Below are 24,200 nucleotides of genomic sequence, written 5' to 3'. Positions count from 1 at the left end.
AAGTTAATAACATTTCATATTCTAAGGGGTTATTTGATTGGTTACCTTGGGGTTTGGGTCCTTTATTGCGAGATAGTTTTATAATTATTGTAGTCATTGGATTTTGGATTATTGGATGTGCCTTATGTACTTGTGTACGAAGTTCATTGTCTGTGCGTATGGTGTCTTATGGTTAATGGAGACGGCCACGGCCGAATATGTCTTGACATGAGTGCGACCATGTTTGGCCGCTCCATTGACCTACAGCCACCAGCACAAAAAGAAATATAAAAGCTGCTTTCTGCGTGGTGGGAACTGGCCCTTCTCTCACGGAGGGAGTTGCAGGTTGTAACATTTCAAGGCTCTTGGAGCGTCGTAGCACGGGATGGACTGGCCATCTATGCCGGGCTGGGACGATAACCAAAGAGAACAATGCACGTACACAACTACTGGGCTGGGACGTTAGCCAGGGGGCTCAATGCACGTACGCCACTGATAACCATTTTGTGCATGGGAACACTAAATGCTTGCTCTGCAAACTCTGTAATTGCTTACTCTGAAAATTACTGATGGTATAAAAACTGCTGGAAACTGAGACCCAGAGAGAGTTCCACCTATGGAAGGGACACCTTGCCCAGGATGTGTGATCCTTGCCCAGCCGCGTCGATTGACAGGGCTCTCCCGGCAGTGGGACGTGAATATTATGAGTAACTGATTTGATGTGAAGTAATTGATTTGATATGAAGTAATTGATTTGATGTATTCTCTTTTTGGTCAACCTGGTGTTTCTCTTTCTGGTTGATTTGTGTCATTTCTCTTCAGCCGATGTGGGTGCTTTCCCTTTCCAGTCGGGCTGATGTTTTTTCCCTCTTAATATTTGACCTATTTGGATCTGTTTGCAGACTGTCACCTTTGCTATCCTCTATATAATAAAATATACCTTCAGTCCATTTGTTTGGAGTGGAAAGTGTCTTTTACGTCTCCGATCGAATCCCCGAACCTCTCATAACAGCTGCATAACCCCAGTCTCTGTCTCCTGGAAACTGCTATGGAGATGGCCCCGGCCCAGGCTGGACTGTGGGAAATTTGAGGATCACCCTCATGCTATAGATCTCTAGACATGTTGCCAAAAGAATGGATGCCCCTACTCCACTGCAGTCTCCAACCCCTGTCTCCTCTTTCCCTTGTCACTTACAGGTTGTCTGCTCTTCTGACCTACCCTCCCATGGTCCCCAACTGTGAAGTTGGCTTCTGTTTGTGCACGCCTGTGTGCATGTGAGGACGCAGGAAGAAAAATGGCCCCATTGGGAGGGGTTGGGCACAGTTCACCTGGATCTTAGGGGCTCTCATTTCCAACGTGAACATGACTGGAGGGGTTGGGCCCTGGCCTAGGAAGCCAGTGTCCTCCCTTTTCTTCTTGATTCTGCCCATGTAGTATGCCCTGGGCCACTCTCTGCCTCCTTCGGGCCTCGTTTTCCCAATTATACAAAGAGGGGTTGAATGTGGAAGTTTATAAGCCCATGCACAGCAGAACCTGTTGTCAGGCTCCATCGACACTGGATGGGGTGATGGAGTGGGCAGGCTCGAGCAGGCACAGGTGCATGGGCCTCCTAACATGGGCAGATGCTGGTGGACACGGAGCAGGAGCAGCCAGGTCTCCTGTCAAGGGCCCAGCGCTCACAAGTGGCCCCAGGACAGTGAGTACCCCTGAGCCCTGCCTTGCCGCTAGCATGCGCACTGCACCAGCTGCTCCGCTCAGGAGGTGAGTATTTGTGATCCCCAACCTGCAGCCTCTCAACACTCCACATCTTCTGTAGCCCCATGGGTGCCTCCAGTGCACTAGGGAGTCCTCAGGGAGCTGAACCTCATGAGCCTGCAGATCCTGGAGAGGAGGGAATCCCTTTTCTATTTTCCCCTCAGCTTGGTCACATTTTGCATTCAACAATTTTGTGATTGTATGACTGAGCCTGGGCTTATTTTCATATATTTACGACTACTTGTGTATTCTGTGAACTGTGAGTTCATGTCTTTTGTCAATTTTTCTACTGTGTGTTTTTTCTTATCAATTTCTATGATCTTTTTATATATTGGGGATAAGAGCCCTTTGTGATATGAACTGCAAATATTTCTTCCTTTTTGATTATGATGGTTTCATTTGGTTTGGGTGGTTTTATTTTTTGGTGTTTTTGTTTTGCTCTGTGTCGTGAAGACGTCACTTCTCCCCTAATTGATCTCTAGATTCATACAATCACAATAAAGTATCTAAGCAGACATCATGTGGACACTGACTGGACTATCCAATTTCAAATTTCCATAGAAATACAAGTGGCCACATATGGTCCAGACAGTCTTGAAGGAGAACAAGCTTGGAGGGCTTCCACTCCAGATATGGAGCCCTAGTGTAAAGCTGCAGTCGTCAGGGCAGTGTGCTGTCACAGTGCAAGGACAGCCCCGAGGAGAAGTAGAAAGACTAGAGCGTCCTCCTGAGACCCCCACATATGGACATCTGTATGTGACAGAAGAGGCAGGCCGAGCGTGGGGAGAAGAGTGTCTCCCCAATAAATGGCTCAGGGGCACTGGTTATTCTTATAGGAAAAAAAGTCATCTTGACTCCTACCTCACACCATAAACAAGTCAATTCCAGGTGGAGTTTACATCCAAATGTAAGCATTTAAAACAATGACATTTGTAGTACATAACACAGGAGAATATTTTCATGACTTTGGGGCAGGCAAAGATTTCTTAGGTCACTGGGTAAATTAAACATAAAGACAAAAATTAATAAATTGAACTTTATTACATTTAGGAACTTCTTTTCATCAAAAGCCATCTTTAAGAGAGTAAGAAGGCAAAAACAGAATGGGAATAAACATTTGCCATATTTGATCTGGAAAAAACCTCATATAGGATATGTAACTAACTCCCACAAATTATTAAGAAAAAGGACAGACAATCTACCAGGAAAATTGGGCTAAAATATTTGACAGGTGTTTCACCAGAAAGATAACCAAATGGCCAATAAGTATTTGAAAAGGTGCACGATATCGTTACTTGTCAGGAAGATGTAAATTAAAACCACAATATGATACCAATACACAATGACTAAAATAAAAACCACGGACAATATCAAGCCTTGGTGAGGATGGAGAATAACGGGGTTCATGCACTGCTGTGGGTGTCAACAGTCACGACCACTTTCAAAAATTCTGTGAGGATCTCCTAAGGACGGACTTAGACATATTCTAGGAGCCACAAATTCCTGTCTTAGGTAAATACCCATAGAAATGCCTACATATGTTCATCGTTGCAAAAGAATTTTCGGAGCATCATTTGGTAATTCTCTCAACTTGAAGCAACCCAGACGTGCATCAACAATAGAAAGGATGAATAAAATAGTTTACTTTTTTTAGAGTGGCATAGTATACAGAAATAAAAATGAACTACAGCCACATTCATAAATATGTTTGAAATTCACAAACATAATGAAAGAAGCATGACATAAAAGAGTACATTCTGTATAATTCCACTAAATCAAGTTCAGAAACAAGCAAAATGAATAAGGAAGTGAGAATGTTTGTTACTGGTGGGGAAGAGACGGCAGTGACTCGGGGTGCCCCAGGCCAGCTCCTCCCACCCTGATGGGAAGGAGAACATTGTAAGGTTTTTCCTTGGGTCCCTGGAGCCCAAGAGAGAGGGGATGACCTGCCCCAGCTCCCTGACATCTCTACCCCAGCACCTATTTACCTGTTGGGGAGGGGCAACATTTATTTGTTGTTCATAGTAAATGTTAGATTAAAATCCTGTGTCTTTTCCAGCCACCGAGTGGGGGTGTGGCTCTTTCACTTCCTGTGCTCCTGTAAATGAGACACAGACTCTCTCATTCCTCCTTGAGTTAAGCCATCTTGCAGGGTCACAGCTTATTGTATGTGGAAGAAGGGAAAAGAGCCAGCGCCCCTTCTTGGCTGCTAAAGGACACCCCCAAGTCCCCCTGCCTCAGAGGACAGGCTCATTTCAGTGTGGTTCACCTGGGCCAGGAGCAGAGACAGCCCCTCAGAGCACCTGGGATTTAGAGGTTGGAGGGACTTTCACAGGCACAGCAACAACCACGGAAATGTGGGTGTCTTTCGCGTAGCACTAGCCACGACCGTGTCCTGCCCCAGGACAGCGGCTGCCTTTCTACAGCTTTGGAGAAAGAACTTATGTTTTCTGCTTCTCTTGTTGAAGTTTCTTATGGCCAAATACTGAAACTTGTAGTTTTCTTATCAATCTCTTCATTGCAGCAGCAGGAAGTGGGTAAATACATATAAAAAGATAAAAAAAATTGCATGTGGAAAGGACAAAGCCAGAGGAAGGTCACTTGCAGACAGACTGAGGGCAGGCAGGACTCTCCCTCCTCAGTTGCTCTCCAGGGGCTCTGTGATCACCCTCGACTTAGATGGGAACCCTCCTGGGATCCTTGTCCATGACCTCAGAATTCCTTTTCCTGTTGGTTTCTTATCTAGGGTAAAGATTTTTGATGCAGGTTTTAAGGCTACAGCTGGGCTTCCTTCATAAACATCACTGCTCCCTGTGAACTAGAATGTCCAGCATCCCTGTACTTCCTAATACAATTCATTTTGGGCAGAAATTTCTCTTCCTCAGTCAAATTATTGTAGGATTTCTCCATAGATGTGGTCTGAGAGAATGAAGGTAATGTAGTCCGGGTGGGGGTCATGGACATTTCCGCCACAGCCTCATATGACTTAATCTTTCCTTCATGGTCACTTGGTGGCTATAGTTATGCGTGCAGTGTCTCCTAAGGCCCAGTAGCAAATACAAGGCTGTTTCTCCAAAGGAGAGTATTATCTGCAGTGCTGTGCTTCCAAATCCTAACAGTCTGTCTTGGGATCCTTCGATTGGGGCCTGCTAATGGCACCACCCAACATCTCCACATGCAGGGACACTTCCAGCACCATGGGGACTGCCGGATCAGATGGCCCAAATGGCAGAGCAGCCTACCCAGCAGCCTGGACCTGATGTAGATCCTTGTCTTGTTCTGGGTCCTACTCAAGACTAGCAGCTTTTGGGTCACTCACTCAATGAGCTTGAGTCACCCACCCTAATAAGGATTCTGCTGCCTCCAAAATACAAAGAGGCCCACTAGGCATTATGCCTCTCTTTGTTCATAGGAGGGAAGGGGCCAGATTGCACTACTTATCCTTCACCTTACAAGTGATATCTTAACATGACCTACACCACTGGACTCCTAGAAATTTCACTGAGGGCAGCCCCTGAATTTTTGTTGCATTTATTTCCTGCCTGGTGACACACTATGTCTTCCCGATAAGACTAGATGAGTTTCTACTCGTTGCTGACTAGATGGAATCAGCATCCCCGCATGATCCTGTCACCTGGATGGTGCGATTCCCTGCTTCCATTGAGTTACAGTTTCCCACACACGTACAGGCAGTGGCCCCTTCTATTTCTTTATACCCACTCTCTGCTCACTTTTCTGTTGTGTCTTTTGTGTTTTCTTACTGATTTGAAGTTTTTTTTTTTTTAGATATTCTATAAAGTAATCCTTTACTGGTTCATATCTATTGTAGATATTTCCTCCTACTCTGGCCCTTGTATTTTATTTTCTATTTTTAGGTTGTTGACATATATTAATAAGTTAATTCTATATATTGAGCTTATATCCAGTGACCTTGCTAAGATTCACTTCTGCATTGTAATAATTGGTAGATTATAGTGAATTTCCCATTCATGCAATGATACCATCTGTGCCTAATGGCAGTTTGATTTCTTGCTTGTTGATCCTTATGCTTTTTTTTTTCTTTTTACTGTGTTAATGCCTTGACTCCTCTTCTTGTGGAATGTTGAACAAATGAGTGATAGCAGGCATCTCTGCCTGGTTTTCATCCCGGGGGAAAAAGCTTTCAATAATTCTGTAGTAAGTATGATGTTTGCTATGGGTTCATTTTAAACAAACTTAATCAGATTAAAGAAGTTGCCTACTTTTACTATTTTGTTGAGTTTTTAAAAACTGAATTCATATTTAATTTTATTAAATTATGTTTCACATTGATTCTAGATGATGATATAATTTTCTCCTTTACTTTTCTTCTAATGGGATGGTTTCTGTGATTAAGTTTTGAATGCTAAATCACCCTTGTATTTTTTAGTATATGCCACTTAGTACTGATGTATTCTATTTTCATTGATGGCTGAATTCATAGAATAATGTTTTGCTTAGAATATTTATATCTGTGTTTCTGAAAGAGGTGATCTGTCATTTTTTTTTTCCTCCTAATGATCCTGTCAAATATAGTCTCAATTAGATGCTGGCCTCATAAAATAAATTGGAAAGTATTCCCTCTTTTCCTCCCCTTCAAGAGAGTTTGAAAAATTTAGGTGTTTTTCTTCCTTATGTTTGGAATCTTTCAATAGTCTTGGTCTGGAGTTTTCTCTTGGCAAGTGTTTTGTTGTTGTTGATTGGTTGTTTGATTTGATTTTTAAATAATTGATCTGCCTTATTGAATAGATAGAGAAGTTTTCCTCTTTTATGTTTTTTTGTGTGTGTCACTTTTGATAAGTTGTGCTTTAAAATTTGGTCCGGGGCCAGCCTGGTGGCACAAGCGGTTAAGTGCGCAAGCTCTGTTTCAGCAGCCCGGGGTTCGCAGGTTTGGATCCCAGGTGCACACTGACGCACCACTTGTCGAGCCATGCTGTAGCAGCGTCCCATATAAAATAGAGGAAGATGGGCGTGGATGTTAGCTCAGGGCTGATCTTCCTCACAAAAAAAATAAATAAATAAAATAAAATTTGGTCCATTTTGATCCCTGTTGTGAAATTTTTATCCTAGATATTTCCTAAAATCTGCTTCGCATCTTGTTAATGCCTGTGGGTCCTGTAGAGGATGAGTGTGTTTTGATTCCTGATACTGGTAATTCAGTTTCTTCTTTTTCTTTTCTTTCTTTCATCTATTTTGCTAGGGGTTTATTAATTTTATTAATGGCAACAAAACACAACTTTTAGCCTTGTTGATTTGCTTCTATTGTATTTTCCTATGTCATTGATTTCTGCTCTTATTTTACTGTTGCCTCACTTGTATACTCTTCCATTTTGATAGTTCTTTTTTTACTTCTTGGCAAGGAAGCTGAGCTTAATGATATCAGTCTTTCCTCTATTCTAATTGACTCATTGAAGACTATAAATTTCCCTCTAAGCAGTGATCTAGCTTGCATCCCATGTCTACACTGGTGTTTTTCCAAACTCTGTGCTTGTTTCTATGACAGAAGTATATATAGAGTACAGTAGGTACCCCAAAATGAATGGTCAAGTTTAGGTATCCACAAAGACTCCTTCAACGTGTTTGTAATGTGTCTTGTAAAATGAGAAAGTAAGCTGTTAAAAATTAAAGGATGCTCAAATGCAGTAAGAGTCTGAGACCCCTATACAGTAGTTCAAAACTATTGTGGCACCAGTGATACTGGCTCAAGACAAGGTTGACACAAGGGAAGCCATATTATACAAAAGAAACCCTATTGTAACTTTGAATGACCTCTGACTAACTAAGCCAGCTGGATATGCACCCTCCAGGAGATCTAACTCTCTCTAGATTTTACGACACATGCTTGTGCATGTACCTCCCAGCTGCAATAAGATCATAACTTTGTTCTTTTGAGTTCCCTAGGAATGTGATGACCCCCAAACAGAGAGTCTATGCTGATAGCGACTTCAATGAAAACTGAAAGATCTGGTATGGTGACTCACAGTCTGTAATACCAGAGAGTCAACATTCCTAACTCCCTCCCCTATTATAACCCACCGGCCCATATAACTGCTGTAAGATTTTGTGCCCCCTTAAGATGGTTCTTTGGAACATTAGTCGGTCGTCTTCTCTCTTGCTAGCAAGCGGGAATAAAATGCCCTTTCTCTGCCACCATCTTGCCTCTTGAAGATTGGCTTTTGTCTCTTGGTGAGCATATCATGCCCTTTTTTTGCGGTCACACCCGGAGGCGCAATGTACACAATGGCAGGGCATTAAGGACCAGCCTAGAATCCTGGCAATACAGTATAGGAGCTTAGAGCAGGAGACATGGAGACAGAATGCCTCCTGGAACTCTGGCTTTGCCGTTTACTATGTTGGCAAGCTTAGTCAAGATCTTTGTGTCTGCTTCCTCATAGGCAATGTCTTCTGTTAAGATTAAATGATTTTGTAGTCACACAAGAATTGATTTGTCAATCAGAGCCTGCTCTTAAAGGGACAGTCACTCTAGGACACATAGGAGGAAGAATAGGCCACTGTTCCACGACAGGGCCGAGTGGGGACGAGAGCGGCCCCGGGCGGCGTGGCCTTTGGAACCAGGGCTTTGGAACCAGGCCCCGCAGGCCAGGAAGACTGTCCCCTTTACCGACCACTGCAGGACCCGGCCCACCACAGAGGAAGGGGGTGGGACCGCCCAGGCCACGCCCCAGCCAGACATTCCCCCCCCCCGCCCCTCCCCCTCTCCCCCGTGGCCCCGGAGCCTGTCCCAAGACGCCCGGAACCCCGCCATGCCAGGGGCGCCATCTCCGCGCCCATTCGGGTCCCCGTCCCGGCCGTCCTCCGCCAGCGGCGTCCCGCTTCAGGCCACGCCCCGCCGGTGAACCCCCCCCCCCCGGGGCCCCTCAGCGTTCCATTCTCCGCCCCCACGCCTCGGGCTCCGCCCCGCACTGGCGCAGCCTGGACCTTGCGGTGGTCTGTCTCGCGGGAGGTCACCAGCCCGGCCCCCTCCGGCCCCCTCGCCCAAATTGCCGATCCCCCTTATCCCCGTTGTCACCGCCCCTCTCCCCTCCCCCGCCCACTTGACGCTCATTGGTTTCCTTCCCTGGAGGGGGCGGGGCCAGCGGGGAGCGCTGCGGGATTGGTCAGCCGCGCAGAGCGCGCCGGCTGGCGCCACACACAGCGTTGTGGTCTGATGGTGAGAAGATGCGACCGCTTCATCCGCCTCAACCAGCGGCTTCCTTCTCGTCAGATTCCGTCACCTGCGGCTCCGCTGCTGCCTCGCTCGCCTCGGACTCTGCCGCCACCGACCGCATCCTCTCAGCCCCGCTCCGGCCTCCCGCAGGCCCGCCGCGGGCACGCCGTCTGCCGCGGGACAGGTGAGTGAGAGGTCGCGGACGGGGTCGGGGGTCAGGGGCCGGGTCGGGGGTCGGGGGTCAGCCGAGTTCTTGGGCGGGGCCGAGGAGCGGGGGTCAGGGGTCGAGCTGAGGTGCGGGCCAGGCTTGGGATCTGGGGCCGGGGTCAGGGCGGGGGCCGGGGACTTGGGCTGGAGTCGGGGTCGAAAAGTTGTTGGAAAGTCAGCCTTTTGTTGTTCTCTTGCTCCTGTGCAAGTCCTGTGCTTTCCCTGGGCCCGATTTTAGGATTTTCTGCCCCTCCCTATGCGGGTGCCCGCCCACGTGCTCGTGCCTGTGTTCTCTCTGTCCTACTTGGGTTCACAGAGCTTTTTCAGTTGTGCGTTGAGTCTTTGGTCAGGTTTGGGGACTTCTCAGCCATTTTTCGTTCGAACGCCGCGGTCGCCCCGTTCTTTCTCCCGTCTTTCTGGTTACACGGACGTGAGACCTGACTGTGTCCCACGTCTCATGCTCTGTACGGTGGTTTTCATTCTTCTATTTTCTTCTCTCTGAGCTTCGGTTTCAGATCCACATGTCTGCAAGTTTGGATGTTTCCTGCTGGACCTGTCTGAGCTTTTGTAATTAGTTCTGCCCTTCTGGCTGCTTGACCTTTAAGGCGTCCGATAACTTCTGAATTGCAGATAGACATTTCTCAGTGATAGAACGTCCATTTGATCACTTTTCTATAGATTCCCAGACTGTTGAAATTCTTCATCTTTTCATCCGTTTATTTCTCTCTTCCTGTTTTTCCACGTTAATCATTTTTTCTTGTCAAACTTATTGAGGAATGTTTTACATAAAATAAACGGCATCCGTTCAAGGTGTACCATTTGATGAGTTTGACAGTCGTGTACAGCCATGAGACGGAGCATTTCCGTCACCCCCCAGGGATCCCTGTGTCCCTTTGCGGTCTATCCCTTGCTCTGCCTCTGGGTTCCGGGAAAACACAGACACACTTTTGTCATTTTAGAGTGGTTTGCGTTTTGTATTAATGTAGTCACACCCTGTGTGCTGTTTCTGTCTGGCTTCTTTCACTCAGTGTGCTGATTTTGAGATTCGACCGCGTCCTGTCAGCATAGTGTTGAGCAGCAGTGGTGAGAGTGGACATGCTCGTCTTGCTGCTGGTCTCTAGGAGGAAAGTGTTCAGTATTTCATCTTGAAGTATGAAGTTAGCTGTTGGATTTTTTGTAGGTGCCCTCTATCAGGTTGAGAAAATTCCTGTCTCTTCCCAGTTTGCTCGGAATTTTTATCAGCAGTGGGTGCTGAATTTGTCAGATGTCTTTCTGCTTCTGTGGAGATGATCATCTCGTTTTTCTCTTTTATCCTGTTAATGAATGATCTTGAATGTTAAACTAACCTTTTATTCTTGTGATAAACCTCTTTGGTTGTGATGTATTTTCTTTTAAAATATTCCTCGATTTGATTTGCACATGTCTTAAGGATTTTAGTGTCTAGTTACCTGAGGGATATTGGTCTGTAGGTTTGTTTTCTCATAATGTCTTCACGTGGTTTCAGTATCAAAAACTTAAAATGGTCTCCTAAAATGAGACCTCATTTTGTAGAATCAGTGTTATTTCTTTCTGCAATGTTTGGTAGAATTTACCAGTGTAGCCCTCTGAGCTTAGAGTTTTTAACTAGGAATTCGATTTATGAAATACATATGAGCTGTGTGTGTTATCTGTTTCTTCTTGATTGAGCTTTGGGAGCTGTCTTTCAAGGAATTTTACCCATTCTTCTAAGTTGTTGAATTTGTGGCCTAAAGTTGTTTAGGATATTCACTTTTTATTGTCTATAGGACCTGTAGAGATACTTCCTCTTTCATTCTTAATATTGATGGTTTACGTCCTCTTTATTTTTTTATATTGATCATTCTAGCTATAAGTTAATACATTTTTACATTTTTACATTTTGTTGATCTTTTCAAAGAACCAGCTTTTAGCTTGGTTATTTTTCTCCGTGTCTGTTTTAAATTTTGTTTGTGTCTGCTCCTTATTTCTCTCCTTCGACTTCCTTTGGGTTTACTTTGCTCTTTTTTTCAGCTCCTTGAAATGGAATGATGTATCTTACACATGTTTTCTTAAATTTATCCCCTCAAATGTTTCATGTTTTTGGATGCTATTATAAATTACAGCTTTAAAAGATTTTCGTTTCTAATTGTTAGCTAGTATATAGAGTTTGTTTGCATATTGAACTTCTATCTTGAACTTAGCTAAAGTCACTTAGTAGTTTTAATGATCTTTTTCCCCATGATCTTGTCATCTGCAAATAAAGGTAGTTTTACTTACTCCTTTCCAACTTGTATGCCTTTTCATTATTTTTCCCACCTTATTGTCTAGGACCTCCAGTAAAATATTGAATTGAAGTAGTGCAAGTGGATCTTCTTCTTCTTCTTTATCTTGGGGAGAAAATTTTCAGTCATTCATCATTACTTAAAATGTTTACTGCAGGTTTTTCATAGATCCCTTTATCAGCTTGAGGAAATTTCCTTCTTTTTCTTGTTTACTAAATTTTAAATTTATCATGAATGTGTGTTGAATTTTGTCAAATGATTTTCTGCATTTATTGAGATAATCGTAGGGTATTTTTCCTTTCTTCTGTTAATATTTGGAATTGCATTTGTTGAATTTTGAATGTTAAACCAACCTTGCGTTCCTAGGTTGAAGCCCACTTGGTCCTAATGGATTATCTTTTTCATCCATGTATCAATCTATCTATCTATCTTGCTGAGTTTGATTTGCTGTTACTTTTTAAAGGACTTTTACATCTGTGATCAGAAAGGAAACTGTTCAGTAGTTGTCTTTTCTTGTAGTATCTTTGCTTGGTTTTGTGATGGAATAAATGTATTGGGCTGTTTCCTCCATTTTCTGAAAGAGTTTGTGTTGGATTATATTCTCTTTTTCTTAAAATTTGAATAGAATTCATCCAGACCTCAAGCTTTCTTTGTGGGAAGATTTTTAATTAAGAATATAGTTTTTTAAACTTTTCATATTTTTGTGTCCTGAGTCAATTTTATTAATTTATGTTTTGTAAGATATTGATTTTTTCCTAAGTTATCAAGTTCAGGGATATAATGTTTCTCTTTATATCGCATCATTATCCTTTTCATTATTGTAAGATCTATACTGACGGGAGTGTCCTCCAGAAGGAAAATGGTGGGTCATTTGAGAAGAGCGGGCATGATGGTGAAGGTGGAACAGAGACGGGAGGGCGGGGGATGGTGGAGGAGAGAGGGGCTGAGGGGCCGGAGGAGAAAGGGGAGGAACTTGGGTGGCAGGAGGAGAGGAACTGACTTCCACATCATCTGCCAAAAAATCCCAGAGGGCGGGCCCTGGGGAGGAGCTCCGTGAGGACCACCCGCGCCCCCGCACACGGGCAGGACAGTGACTCCGTCTGGGTGCCACCGTGAGGTGACGGCCCGCCGGGCTCTGCGCACAGCGGAGTCCCCGTCCCCGCTGCAGGTCGCGACGGCGCCGACCGCGGGCCCCGAGTTCAGTCTCCGCCTCCTGCTCGTGCTCCTGCTGCTGCGGCGGGACTGTCACTGGGCGGCGCGCGGAGGTGACTTCGAGATGGAACCTGCGGCAAGTGTGTGGGGGGGAGGGCATAGATTAGGATCGGGGGAGGGGACACGGGGGCTCACGGGCGCTCAGGTGTCTTGGCCGGTGGGGCTGCCATCTCCCCTTAAGTTTTCATCCCGGGGCTCCCGTCCCCACGCCAGTTGTTGCCTCTGGGCAAGAGGAGGGCGGGGAAAGAGGCGACTTTGACGAATAAGAAAGGCCGGAGAATGGGAGGGAGAGAGGGCGCAGAGGGACAGGCTGCAGAGGACCCCTGTGCCCAGCCTGCCCGTCCCCCGGGAAGTGGGAGCCCGAGACCCTGGCACCCGAGCCGTGGCCAGGACAGGGCGCGTCCCGGCAGGGGCGTGAACCCACATGCGGCCCGCCCTCCTCTGCTTGCGCCACTGTCCCCACACACCCTCCATCCTGCCCACCTCTCTCCCCCGGGAACCTCCCAGCGCGCCTGGACAGAGGATGAGCGGGCGTGCAGCCCCAGCCACTGTCCCCCAGGAGCCCCTGCTCCTCCACCCCTGCTCACACCCTTTCACTGCCTGCCTCACCCCGTCCCCCTGCACCCCAGGGCCTCCAACACCTTCCCAAATGGGAGCTGTCCCTAATCACCTCTCTACCAACTGACACCTTATCCGCCTGCCTGAGAACACACTCTGGCAAAATTCTCCACACCTGGCAGCCAGAACCTGGAGTAGGAGGGATGGGAGGCAGGGGCGTGGCTTCTTGCCAGGCAGACACCTCCTCCTCCTCCTCCTCCAGCAAGGCGGGGGCACTAGCCTTGAATTCCTGACAGGGAGGGGCTGGGCAGGGGCACTGTCTGCTCTGCAGCCCAGCCCTTCAGAGAGTCTCTTGCTGTGGCAGAGATGGGGGTGGGGGCTGCCTAGAGGTCCTTTTCTCTCAACCCTCACTTGAGGTTTTCCTTCTCAGATGCTCGCTCTCTTTGCTATGACTTCACCATCATTCCTAAGCTCAGACCTGGACAATCATGGTGTGAGGTTCAAGGCCAGGTAGATGAAAAGACTTTTCTTTCCTATGACGTTGGCAGAGACGAGGTGAAATCCTTGAGTCTCCTGGGAGAGGAGGTGAATGGCACGAGGGCCTGGCAAGAGCAGATGGAAACGCTGAGAGACGTGGGGGGCTTGCTCAGGCAGCAACTTCCGGACATTAAACCTGAGAAATACACAGACAGGGGTAAGTGAGAAAGTCCAAGTGCAGGACGGAGTAGGTTGTGGGGTAAGAGGCCTTGATTGCGCTCACGTCAAATCAAAGAATGGATTTTAATCATTTCTCACTTTTCTTTTTCATCTCACCTGGTCTATTTCTTGAAATACTTCGATAACTCCTCAAATCTCAGCTCCTGAGAGGACTTCTCTACCAAAATTCTTATATGTCACCTCCTCTACTGTCACAGCAAGGCTATTGGTTACATCGCAACTCTTCCTTCCCCCATTATCTATATACGCTCCTTGGGGACAGGGCCCATCTCCTCTCTCCCTCATTCAGGGACTGTCACAGCAGCTGCCAGAAGGAGAGGGGTAGAAAATGTCTGCGTTGTAGGATTCTCTGGGGCAGCAGGAGCTGAGGACAAGTCTCCTCAGAGAAGATTGGGGTCTGGACAAGGGCTTCCACTCTCCTTTTTCCATTTCAGCGTCACCAACCACGGCTCCAGCTTCAACCCCATCCGGGGCCACGATCATCACTCCCATCGCCTGGATCCTCTCGGTGACTTTCGCCTGCTCTCTTCTCCTCGGCATCCTAGGCTGAGTCCTTCACAGTAACAGGTACTGAGAGCACATTGAGAGGGAAGGGAGGAGCCAATCGCCTGGAGTGAGGACAGGGAATGGTGAATTCTCAGCCCAAACCCTGCCCCCTCACTGAACTTTCTCATTGTGGAAACCAGACCAGGAGAATAAGACCTCATCTCACTCAATGGCAACAACTTGGACAAGCTCAGCCCTGGGCTCTGGTGTCTCCTCACTGGTGAGGCCAGGGGGAAAGGGGAGGGGCCCTTACCAAGATTTAGGACCTGTGGATGCGAAAGGGGTTTAGCAGAGTCAGGCGTCATTCAGACCAGAATCCCTGTTTGGGAGAGTCTCCTTGGGCCCAGCAAGAAGTGGTGTGGGGAGAGCAGGCACACAAGTCGTGGGCAGTACTCACATTTGGGGGAGAGCCACATGGTGGCTCCAGGGTATGTATGAAGGGGAAGCGGGGGCCGGCCCCGTGGCTTAGCGGTTAAGTGCGCGCGCTCTGCTACTGGCGGCCCGGGTTCGGATCCTGGGTGCGCACCGATGCACCGCTTCTCCGGCCATGCTGAGGCCGCGTCCCACATACAACAATTAGAAGGATGTGCAACTATGACATACAACTATCTACTGGGGCTTTGGGGGAAAAAAAAAAGGAGGAAGATTGGAAATAGATGTTAGCTCAGAGCCGGTCTTCCTCAGCAAAAAGAGGAGGATTAGCATGGATATTAGCTCAGGGCTGATCTTGCTCACAAAAAAAAAGGGAGGGGGGAAGGGGACTCATCCAGGGGGCTAAGGTCTCATTCCAGGAAGAGGGGTGCAAACATTGAAGACTCAACTCAGAAGGCAGAAGTTCAGGGCTGTGTTCTCACAGAAAGTGCCTTGGGTCACAGCAGGAAAGGCAGAAGGCAAGGAATGGAGACTGTGAAGGATGAGATCAGGAGGAGGCCAGTTCTCCAGGGAACAAGGGGAATTCTGGCTCAGCCTGTTGCATGCACCTGGCAGCCAGCCTCCTGCAGAGCCCAGATCCTGAGTGACTGTGCAGCCCCTGCCTGGAGCAGAGGTGACTTAGGAGAGAGGTGGGACTGAGCTGCTGTGATGCTCACAGCTGACCAGGACCAGGAATGGATGGGGCGAGGACAGGGACCATCACACTGAGAGCTATGTGTGCTGCTAGCTAAGAGGCTGGGAGAGAAGGAGAAGGAGGATGTTTGCCTGTAACCCTCCCCAAGGCTACAGGTATCGGGATGCGGGCCTTTCTCCTCTATCAGAGCTCCCACCAGGTCATTTAGGCCCTCCCATGAGAGGGAGAATCAGGAACTGAGTAAAGGGAGCAGACTGATGCATTACTCGCTCTAGTCCTGAAGCTAAAACTATTGGTAGCAGGGTCTGGGGCTGGCAGTGGTGAGGTAAAGGGAGGAGGAGCTTGGGACAAGCTGCTGGACCCATGGTGGAGGTGAAGGGTGGGGGGGATACCTGACCCTCAGTGAGGAAGAGGCTGGAGATGGGGAGTGACTGGGGAGCTGACCCGGGAGAGCTGACCCAGGATTTCCTCTACCACTCGGACCAACACTGTTTCATTTCTGAAGTTTGATGATCCTGTGAAGATGCCTCTGAGAGTGTGGTGCATGTCACGACTCTGCCTTCCGGGTGGGCGCCTTTGGGTCACCTGCTGCTCATTTCTAGATCAGCAGGAGTTCAGGCCTCACAAATCCAGATGTCGCCATGAGATCGTGATGAGACCGTTGATGCAACGTCTCGGGGCCCTTCTTGCATTTGGTGATTCTCTTATTCAGCTTTTGCTTCACATATTATGTCCTTTTCTCCTGGCGCTCGGTGATGGAATTCTGGCACTTCAACTTGAACTGCTTAAACAGGAAATCTCCACAAAGAGAACATTTTCCATCTTCTTAGATAGTGGGAAATCAGATCTTTCTCTGCACCACGAACTTGTTCTTGCAATTGCTATTGCCAGAAAAACACTGTGAGAGAGGTAACTGACTCAGAGGAAAGGGCTAAGCAGCTTCTCTGAGATTACATCCACCCTCTCTGGGGGGGGGGGGTGTATGTGTGTGTGCGTGCGCACATGTAGTCATAATGAGTTTTCTGCTTGAAACCCCTGACAGCCAAGGGATTTCCCACATATCCTCTTAGTCCTAGCTCACCTGCTGTAATCTCTTCCTCTCCAAGACCCTAAGGACAAGCCACTCTGGCCTGCCTGCTGGTCCTCACCATCATCCTTCCAGGCTTTCTGTACTGGCATATTGCATATTCCTCTGACAGGTATTCCAGTTCCCACTGCTCAAGAGCCTGTGGACCTTGACCGCTGGGCACACATATCATCTCCTGTGAAGTCTTGCTTTCCTTCCTGTTTTAGTCAGGGTTCTCTAGAGAAACAGAACCAGTATGATGTGGAGACAGAGAGACTTACTACTTATTAGAAGGAATGGGCTCACTTGATGATGGAGGCCGTCGAGTCCACAACCTGCAGTGTGGACTGGCTCACTGGAGCCCAGTGGAGCCAAGGATGCAGATGAAGTCTGGAGGCAGTCTGCTGGAGGATGCCCTCTTCTTTGAGGACGTCAGTCTCCTTGTTCGTTTCAGGCCTTCAACTGATTTGACAAGGCCTACCAACATGTGGAGGACCATCTTTACTCCAAGTTCACTGATTTACATGTTAATCTCAACCAAAGCTTCTCCAAGTTGACAGATCAAATTTCCCATCACACATCTCCAGGCTCAATGAATCCTCTCCTCTCCTCTGTGTCCTAACACCTGAGTCCACAGTAAAGATGTCACACTTGGTGAGAGGCATTTGTATATTTGTGAGCTCCACACTTCATGTGGGCACTGGGAATACAATGTATCCCTTTATCACTTTTGGCATACAGAGCCTTAGACATGCTGTTGCTCAATCACTCTGGGATCAATTGAATTCCCTTGGGGAAGAGGAGCTGAGAGAGGGCTCGCCTCATGCCTGGGGGTCCACTTTACTACACAACCATCCGTGGCCAAACCCTGCCCGACTCCATGGCTCTATCCCCATCTCCACTCAGTTTATCTCTATGAACACTCTGCCCATCCCCAGTGGAGAAACCCCAGTCCATTCTTACTTGGTCCTTGCGAGGGCAGCAGATATTTTGAGCAGAAAGGAGAGGGAGGCTGGAGTCCAGTGGCCCCTGGCTCTGGGGAGCTCTTTGCTTGGTGTGAGGCCTGGGGAGACTCTGAGTCCCACTCTGCCCCCATCCACTGAGCCTTTTCCCCATCTAAGGAGGAAAATACACTAAGACCTCCTACTGCACACAATCTCCATGTGGAAAGAATGAGCTCCAAAGGAGGAGAAGTCCCCAGTGTCCTAAGGGTTTGGGAAAGTGGAGGAGGCCTGTACCAGGGCACAGGGCCCGTTTGTACTCGAGGACAGGGACGTAGGATAGCAGCAAGTTGTGTGAATTGACAGGTAACAAGGAGATTAGAAGTCTCTGGCCTGATTCACTAGGGTCTCTCTGCAGGAGGGGCCTGTGCTGGGTGGTGTGCAAGACAAGAGAGACACGGGGTGGGCAGGACCTGGCAGAATGGCCAGGTGGGGGGCAGATGGGACACTGTGCTCACCTGGGCTATTCCTGGCTCACCCCCACGCAAGTTCCTGGTCCCCAGACCCACACAATACCCGAGGTTTGGTGGAATTGGCTCCTGAAACAATTTCAACACATGCAGGCTATAGATCACACTTCCAGAACCAGGAATCAGGTATCTGGATGAAATTCTGGCTGCTTTGCCTGTGCTAGCTTCTTCATCTTTCTTTGCATCAAATCCCACATTTGTAACATAGGAAACTCTACCTCAGGGAATGACAAGAGATTCAATGAAGAGATGGTGCAGGTGACCCTGAGTATGTAAATGCTGAGTTCTCTCCTCAGGTTTCCTCACTCAGGCACTAGTGCCACCTCTTGGAAGTTATGGACCAGGGTCCCTGGTGATGAGAGATGGACCAGGCACTGCCTTCCTCTGTCACTCAAAGTGTCTTTGGTGTGTGGAAATAAACCCAAAGACAGGCCCCACTGAAGAAAAATCAAGAGTCTTTCTCTGACTCAACAGGTCACAGTTTGTTTTTTTTGTGTTTTTTTTGTGTGTGTGTGTGAGGAAGATCAGCTCTGAGCTAACATCCATGCTAATCCTCCTCTTTTTGCTGAGGAAGACTGGCTCTGAGCTAACATCTATTTCCAATCCTCCTCCTTTTTTTTCCCCCCAAAGCCCTAGTAGATAGTTGTACATCATAGTTGCACATCCTTCTAGTTGCTGTATGTGGGACACGGCCTTAGCGTGGCCGGAGAAGCGGTGCGTCGGTGCATGCCGCCAGTAGCGGAGCGGGCGCACTTAACCGTTAAGCCACGGGCAGGCCCTAGATCACGGTTTTACTCTTCATGCCCACATGAGCCACCATTACTTACATGCTGGTTGGACAAGTGTCAGACAAAAGGCCAAAAAAGCCACACAGACCATGTGCAGAAGCAGCAGCCTGGGGCGGGGCTCCCCCTAGAGGCTTCCAGGTGGCGCTGGAGCTGCCTTGAATCCTTGTCTGCAGGAGAAACTTAGAAATACAAAGTGAGAACTCAGCACCCGAAACTTTCCCAAAGAGGAGTTCCTTTGGTTAGCACAAGGTCTTGGGCTCCATTGGGATAGAAACTACTAGAAAACAAATCGTTGATGATTGGACAGCCAATGGCTGTGCTCAGCCCCTTTCATTATGACTGGGGTGGTCTCAGGAAGGAAAATCGTGGATCATTTCAGAAAAGCAGGAATGATTGTAAAGGTGGAATAGAGACAGGAGGGGCAGGACGATGGGTGGAGGAAATGAGGTTCTGAGGGGCAGGAGGAGAAAGGAGAGAAACTTCGGTGGCAGGGGGAGAGAAAATCGCTTCGTTTCCTCTGTCAGCCCCACCCTAGGTGCACTGAGCGGCCAGGGGGAGGAGCTCCGCACAGAAAAGCTCGCTGACCGCAAGGAGGTTACTCATTCTGGGTCTGACCGCGAGGTAACAGCCCACCGGGCTCTGCGCATAGCTGGATCCCCATCCCCACTGCATGTGATGGCGCGGACTGCGGGCTCTGAGTTCGGTCTCAGCCTCCTGCTCCTGCTCCCGCTCCTGCTGCCTGATCGTCCCCGGGTGGCGCTCGGCGGTGAGTTCCGGAGGGACCCTCCTGGGCAGCTGGGGGACGCGCGTGACCCACGGGGGTTTGGGAGCCTTCTCGCCCGGGGACGCTGCCATCTCAGGTCAAGTCCTCTCCGTGGGCTCGCGTCCCTGATGTGGTTCTCCCAATCTGGGCAAGGGGAGGGTCGGGAGGGAGGTGACTCTGGGGAATGAGAAATGCTGGAGAATGGGAAGGGGAGGCAGGGGAGGGCGGTGGGGCGCAGCGGGAAAGGCTGTGGAAGCCCCGGGTGCCCAGCCCGCACGCCCCTCGGGAAGTGGGAGCCTGAGCCCCTGACCCCCGGGGCGTGGCCAGGAGGGGGCGCCTTGCCGCAGGGGAATGAGCCCCAGCCGCGGCCCGCCCTCCTCTGCTACCACCACGGTTCCCGCACACCCTTCATCCTGCCCTCCTCTCTCCCCGGGGAACTTCCTAGCGCGCCTGCACAGCGGATGAGCACACGTGCAGCCCCAGCCACTGTCCCTCAGGAGTCTCTGCACCTCCACCACAGCTCACACCCTTTCACTGCCCACCTCACCCCATCCCCTTGCACCCCAGGGCCTCCAACACCTCCCACCTGTGAAGTGTCCCTAATCACCTCTCTACCAACTGGTACCTTCTGCCCCTGCCTGAGGACACGCTCCAGCAAAAGCCTCCACAGCTGGCCCCCAGAACCTGGAGTAGGAGGGATGGGAGGCAGGGTGGGGTGTGACTTCCTGCCAGGCAGAGACCTTCTCCTCATCCTCCAGCAAGGGAGGGCCACTAGCCTTTAACTGGTGAGGAGGAGGGGCTGGGTAGGGGCCGTCCTTGCTGTGCCCTGCCAGCCCTTGGATGTCACATTGATGGGGGAGGGGGTGCCTAGGGCTCCTTTGCTGTCACTTCCAACCCTCACCTGTGTTTTTCCTTCACAGAGGCTCACATTCTTTGCTATGAGTTCACCATCAGTCCGAAACCCAAACCAGGACAACCCTGGTGCATAGTTGAAGGAAAGGTCAACGGAGACATTTTTCTGCACTACCACTGTGGTAGCAAGAAGTTCGAACCCGAAGGTCGTCTGGGGATGAAGGTGAACACTACAGAGGCCTGGGGGAGACAGTCAGAAGCTCTGAAAGAGCTGGTGGAAGAGCTCAGAAAGAAACTCCTTGAGGTGGAACAAGAAATTTCCACAACCAGCGGTGAGTCTGAAGGCTCAGGGCAGACGCAGAACAGTTTCTGTAGGGGAGGGAGCCACTGTGTTGTGTAAAATTGGCAGTTGGTCCCACACAGGAGGCCCAGCAGGCAGGGCAGACAGAGAGGACAGGGCGGGACCGGGAGATACGAAGGGAACCAGAGGAGTGGACACCAGGGTGGGGAAAGGATTTGACAAGACCGGAGGCTGACCTCTTTCCCCTGGGGGCAGATCCTCTCACCCTGCAGGGCAGGATGATGTGTCTCTGTAAAGCCAATGGACGCACCAGTGGATCGTGGCAGTTTGGCTTGGATGGACAGATATCCCTCCTCTTTGACTTGGAGAACAGAAACTGGACAGTGCTTCAACCTGGAGGCAGGCTGTTAAAATGGACGTTGGCCAATGACAGAGATACAACGACATTCCTCATGAAGATCTTAAATGGAGACTGTAGGAACTGGCTTGAGCAATTTTTTTTGCACTGGGAGAAAATGCTGGAGACAACAGGTAACTGAGAGGAGAAGGAGGAAGTGGTAGCTCTTTTAAAATGAGGTCAACCTACCCCACCGTGTGTGTGTGTGTGTCAATATGTTTGTGTGTGCGTGTGTTTGAAAGGGTGATCCATCCGCGGTGCATTCTTATTGGGAGTTTATGGCCATAGGTAGCTTCTACCATCCTTCCTTTCCCTTCTCACCTCCTGACATCTCTTCTTCACTGTACGTACCTCTGCTCCACTCACCGTGGGTTTCTTCCCCCACGTTTCTGACCCCAAACATGAGGGCATCATTCTGTTTCCAGGCCTTTTCTGCTTACTGTTGCCTCTTCTTAGACTCACTTTTCTTTTTCATCCCCCCTGGTCTATTTCTGGAAATCCTTGAATACCACCCCAAATGTCAGCTGAGAGGTCTTGTCTACCACCATCCTCATGTGTCACCTTCTCTTCAGTCACAACAGGAGGGATTGGTTACTTGTCACCCTTGCTTCTCCTGTTTGCTGCATAAGCCCCTTGGGGACAGGGCCCATGTCTTCTCTCTCTTCCTAGCTTACAGCATGTCACACAGCTGTCACAAGTATATGGGTAGAAAATGTCTGCATTGTAGGATGAACTAGGGCAGCAAGAGCTGAGGAGGAGTCTCTTCACATTTGGGATCTGGACAAGGACTATCACTCTTCCTTTTCCATTTCAGCATCACCAACCACAGCCCCAGCTACAGCCCAATCCAGGGCCACAGCCATCACTCCCATCACCTGGATCCTACCGGTGACACTCCTCTGCTCTCTTCTCCTTGGCATCCTAGGCTGAGTCCTTCAGAGCAACAGGTACTGAGAGCAGATTGAATGGGAAGGGAGGGGCAGATAACATGTTATGAGCATGGGGAAAGGTGAATTCCCACCCCAACCGTTGGCCTATAACCTAGACCTTCTCATCCGGGAAATGAGAGCCGGTGAAGAAGACTGTATTAGCCAGGGTTCTCCTGAAGAACAAGCATTAGGAGCTGATATAGAGATAGGAACTGAGATAGAGATAATTATTATTACCTAAAGGCCTGACAACCAGGAAATTAGTGGTATAAGCCACAGTCCAGGTCCGAAGACCCAAAACCCAGCAGCATGATGACCTTGTCCCTGGGCAGGAGAAGGATGTCCCAGCTCAAAGTGAAAGCTAATTCGCCCTTCCTCTGCCCTTTTGTTCTATTCAGGCCCTCGTGGAAGGGATGATGCCCACCCTCATTGGTGAGGGCCATCTTCTTTACGCAATCGCCTGATTCAAATACTAATCTCTTCAAGAAGCACCCTCACGGACAAACCAGAAAGAATGTTCTACCAGCTGTCAAGACATCCTTTAGCTCAGTCAAGTTGACATATAGAATCAACCAAGACAAAGACCTCGTCTTACTTGGCAGCAATTACTTAGGGAAGTTCAGCATAGAGTTCTGACAACTCCTCACTGTCAGAAGCCAGGAGGAAAGTGCAGGGGCTCATACGAAGGTTAACAGCCGGTTTATGCTAAAGAGATTTAGCAAAATATGGCCTAACTCACACCAGATTCTCCCTTTGGGAGGGGCTCACAGGAGGGTGGGGGAGGGAGACAGCAGGAACACGAGGCAGGGGCCACACGCAAATTTAGGTGAGAGCAGCAGGGTGGCTCCACACGATGTGTCATAGGGAAGGGATTCTATCCAGATGCCTAGAGGAGAGGGGCCTGGGACTAATCGCAGGAAGAGGGGCGGGAAGGCCTTGCAGACCCAACTCAAAAAGCTGGAGTTTAAGGCTGCATTCCCACAGAAAGCGGCTTGCGTGACGGCAGGTGGGGCAGAAGGTGAAGAGTAGAGACTGTCTGGATGAGATTAGAGGGAGGTCAGTACTCCATGGACACCTGGGAACCCTGGCTCAGCCCTGCTACAGTCACCTGGCAGCCACCCTCCTGCTGTGGACCCCCGATCCTGAGGCACTGCACCCCGCCTGGAGCAGAGGTGACTCAGGAGATAGGTGGGACTGGGTTGGTGTTGGGGTTGGACAAGGACAGCTCAGCTGGACCAGGAATGGATGGGGTGGGGCAGGAACCATCACACTCAGGGCTTTTGAGATGCCAGCAGGGTGAGGAGAGGCTGAGAGAGGAGGGGAAAGGAGGATCTTTGCCTGCAGCCCTCCCCAGTGCTCGAGGAACCAGAATCCAGGCCCCTCTCTTTGCACGGGGCTGCCACTGGGTCCTCTAGGCCTTGCCATTGGAGGGAGGATCAGGATCTAAGTAAGCAGAAGAGATTGAATCATTACTCACTTTAGTCCTGAGACCCAAAGCGCCATCGTGGGGCCCAGAGCTGACTGTGTCACGTGGTAAAGGAGAGGGGAAGTTGGTCCAGGCTGCAGGACTAGCGCTGGGGGTAGGAGTGGAGGGAACTACATGACCCTCAGTGAGTGTGGTGCTCTGAGATGGGGCGTGACTGGGGAGGGGTAGCCCCAGGAGAACTGACCCAGGATTTCCTCAGTCCCTGGGACAAACTCCTGTGTCCCTTTTAGAGGCTGGAGTTACGCTGGCCTACTCACTGGTCCTCACCATCGTGCCTCCAGGCTTTCTGTTCTGGCTCATTCCTCTGTCAGGTATTTCCTTTCCCGTAACCCAGAGAGCCTGTCCTGTTTTAAAGCTGGACAGAAATACCACCTCCCATTAAGTCTTCCTGACCCTCCTCAGGCTCTGTTAATTACTTTGTTCTGTGTGTCCTAATACAGGAGTCCATGGTGAGACCATCACACTTGGTGAGAGGTGTTTGTATATATCAGTACTCCACACTTCCTGTGGGCATTGGGAATAGAACGTGTCCCTTTATCTCTTTTATTACACAAGGGCTAATACATGCTGTTGCTTATTCATCTCTGATAAATTGAAGTCCCTTGGGGAGCAAGAGCTGAAGAAAGGTTCTTCTGAAGTTT

The 24,200-nt window shown here is 49.2% G+C and overlaps 1 protein-coding gene across 1 annotated transcript; it reads left to right on the top strand.

Moving 5' to 3' along the window:
• The first annotated feature begins 8,906 nt into the window (after positions 1-8,906).
• Positions 8,907-24,018, top strand: LOC131399767 (uncharacterized). Its single transcript, XM_058534289.1, has 10 exons — positions 8,907-9,105; positions 12,553-12,672; positions 13,608-13,871; positions 14,329-14,439; positions 14,513-14,660; positions 19,356-19,597; positions 20,515-20,778; positions 21,003-21,278; positions 21,959-22,091; positions 22,472-24,018. The coding sequence occupies exons 1-9, from the start codon at positions 8,922-8,924 to the stop codon at positions 22,072-22,074; spliced, it is 1,725 nt and encodes a 574-aa protein (XP_058390272.1). The 5' UTR covers positions 8,907-8,921; the 3' UTR covers positions 22,075-22,091; positions 22,472-24,018.
• Positions 24,019-24,200: the final 182 nt, after the last annotated feature.

This window comes from Diceros bicornis, chromosome 39 (assembly GCF_020826845.1).
Source record: "Diceros bicornis minor isolate mBicDic1 chromosome 39, mDicBic1.mat.cur, whole genome shotgun sequence".
Lineage (NCBI taxonomy): Eukaryota > Metazoa > Chordata > Mammalia > Perissodactyla > Rhinocerotidae > Diceros > Diceros bicornis.
The sequence above is the reverse complement of the archived record's forward strand: the minus strand, read 5'-3'. Positions and strand labels throughout refer to the sequence as shown.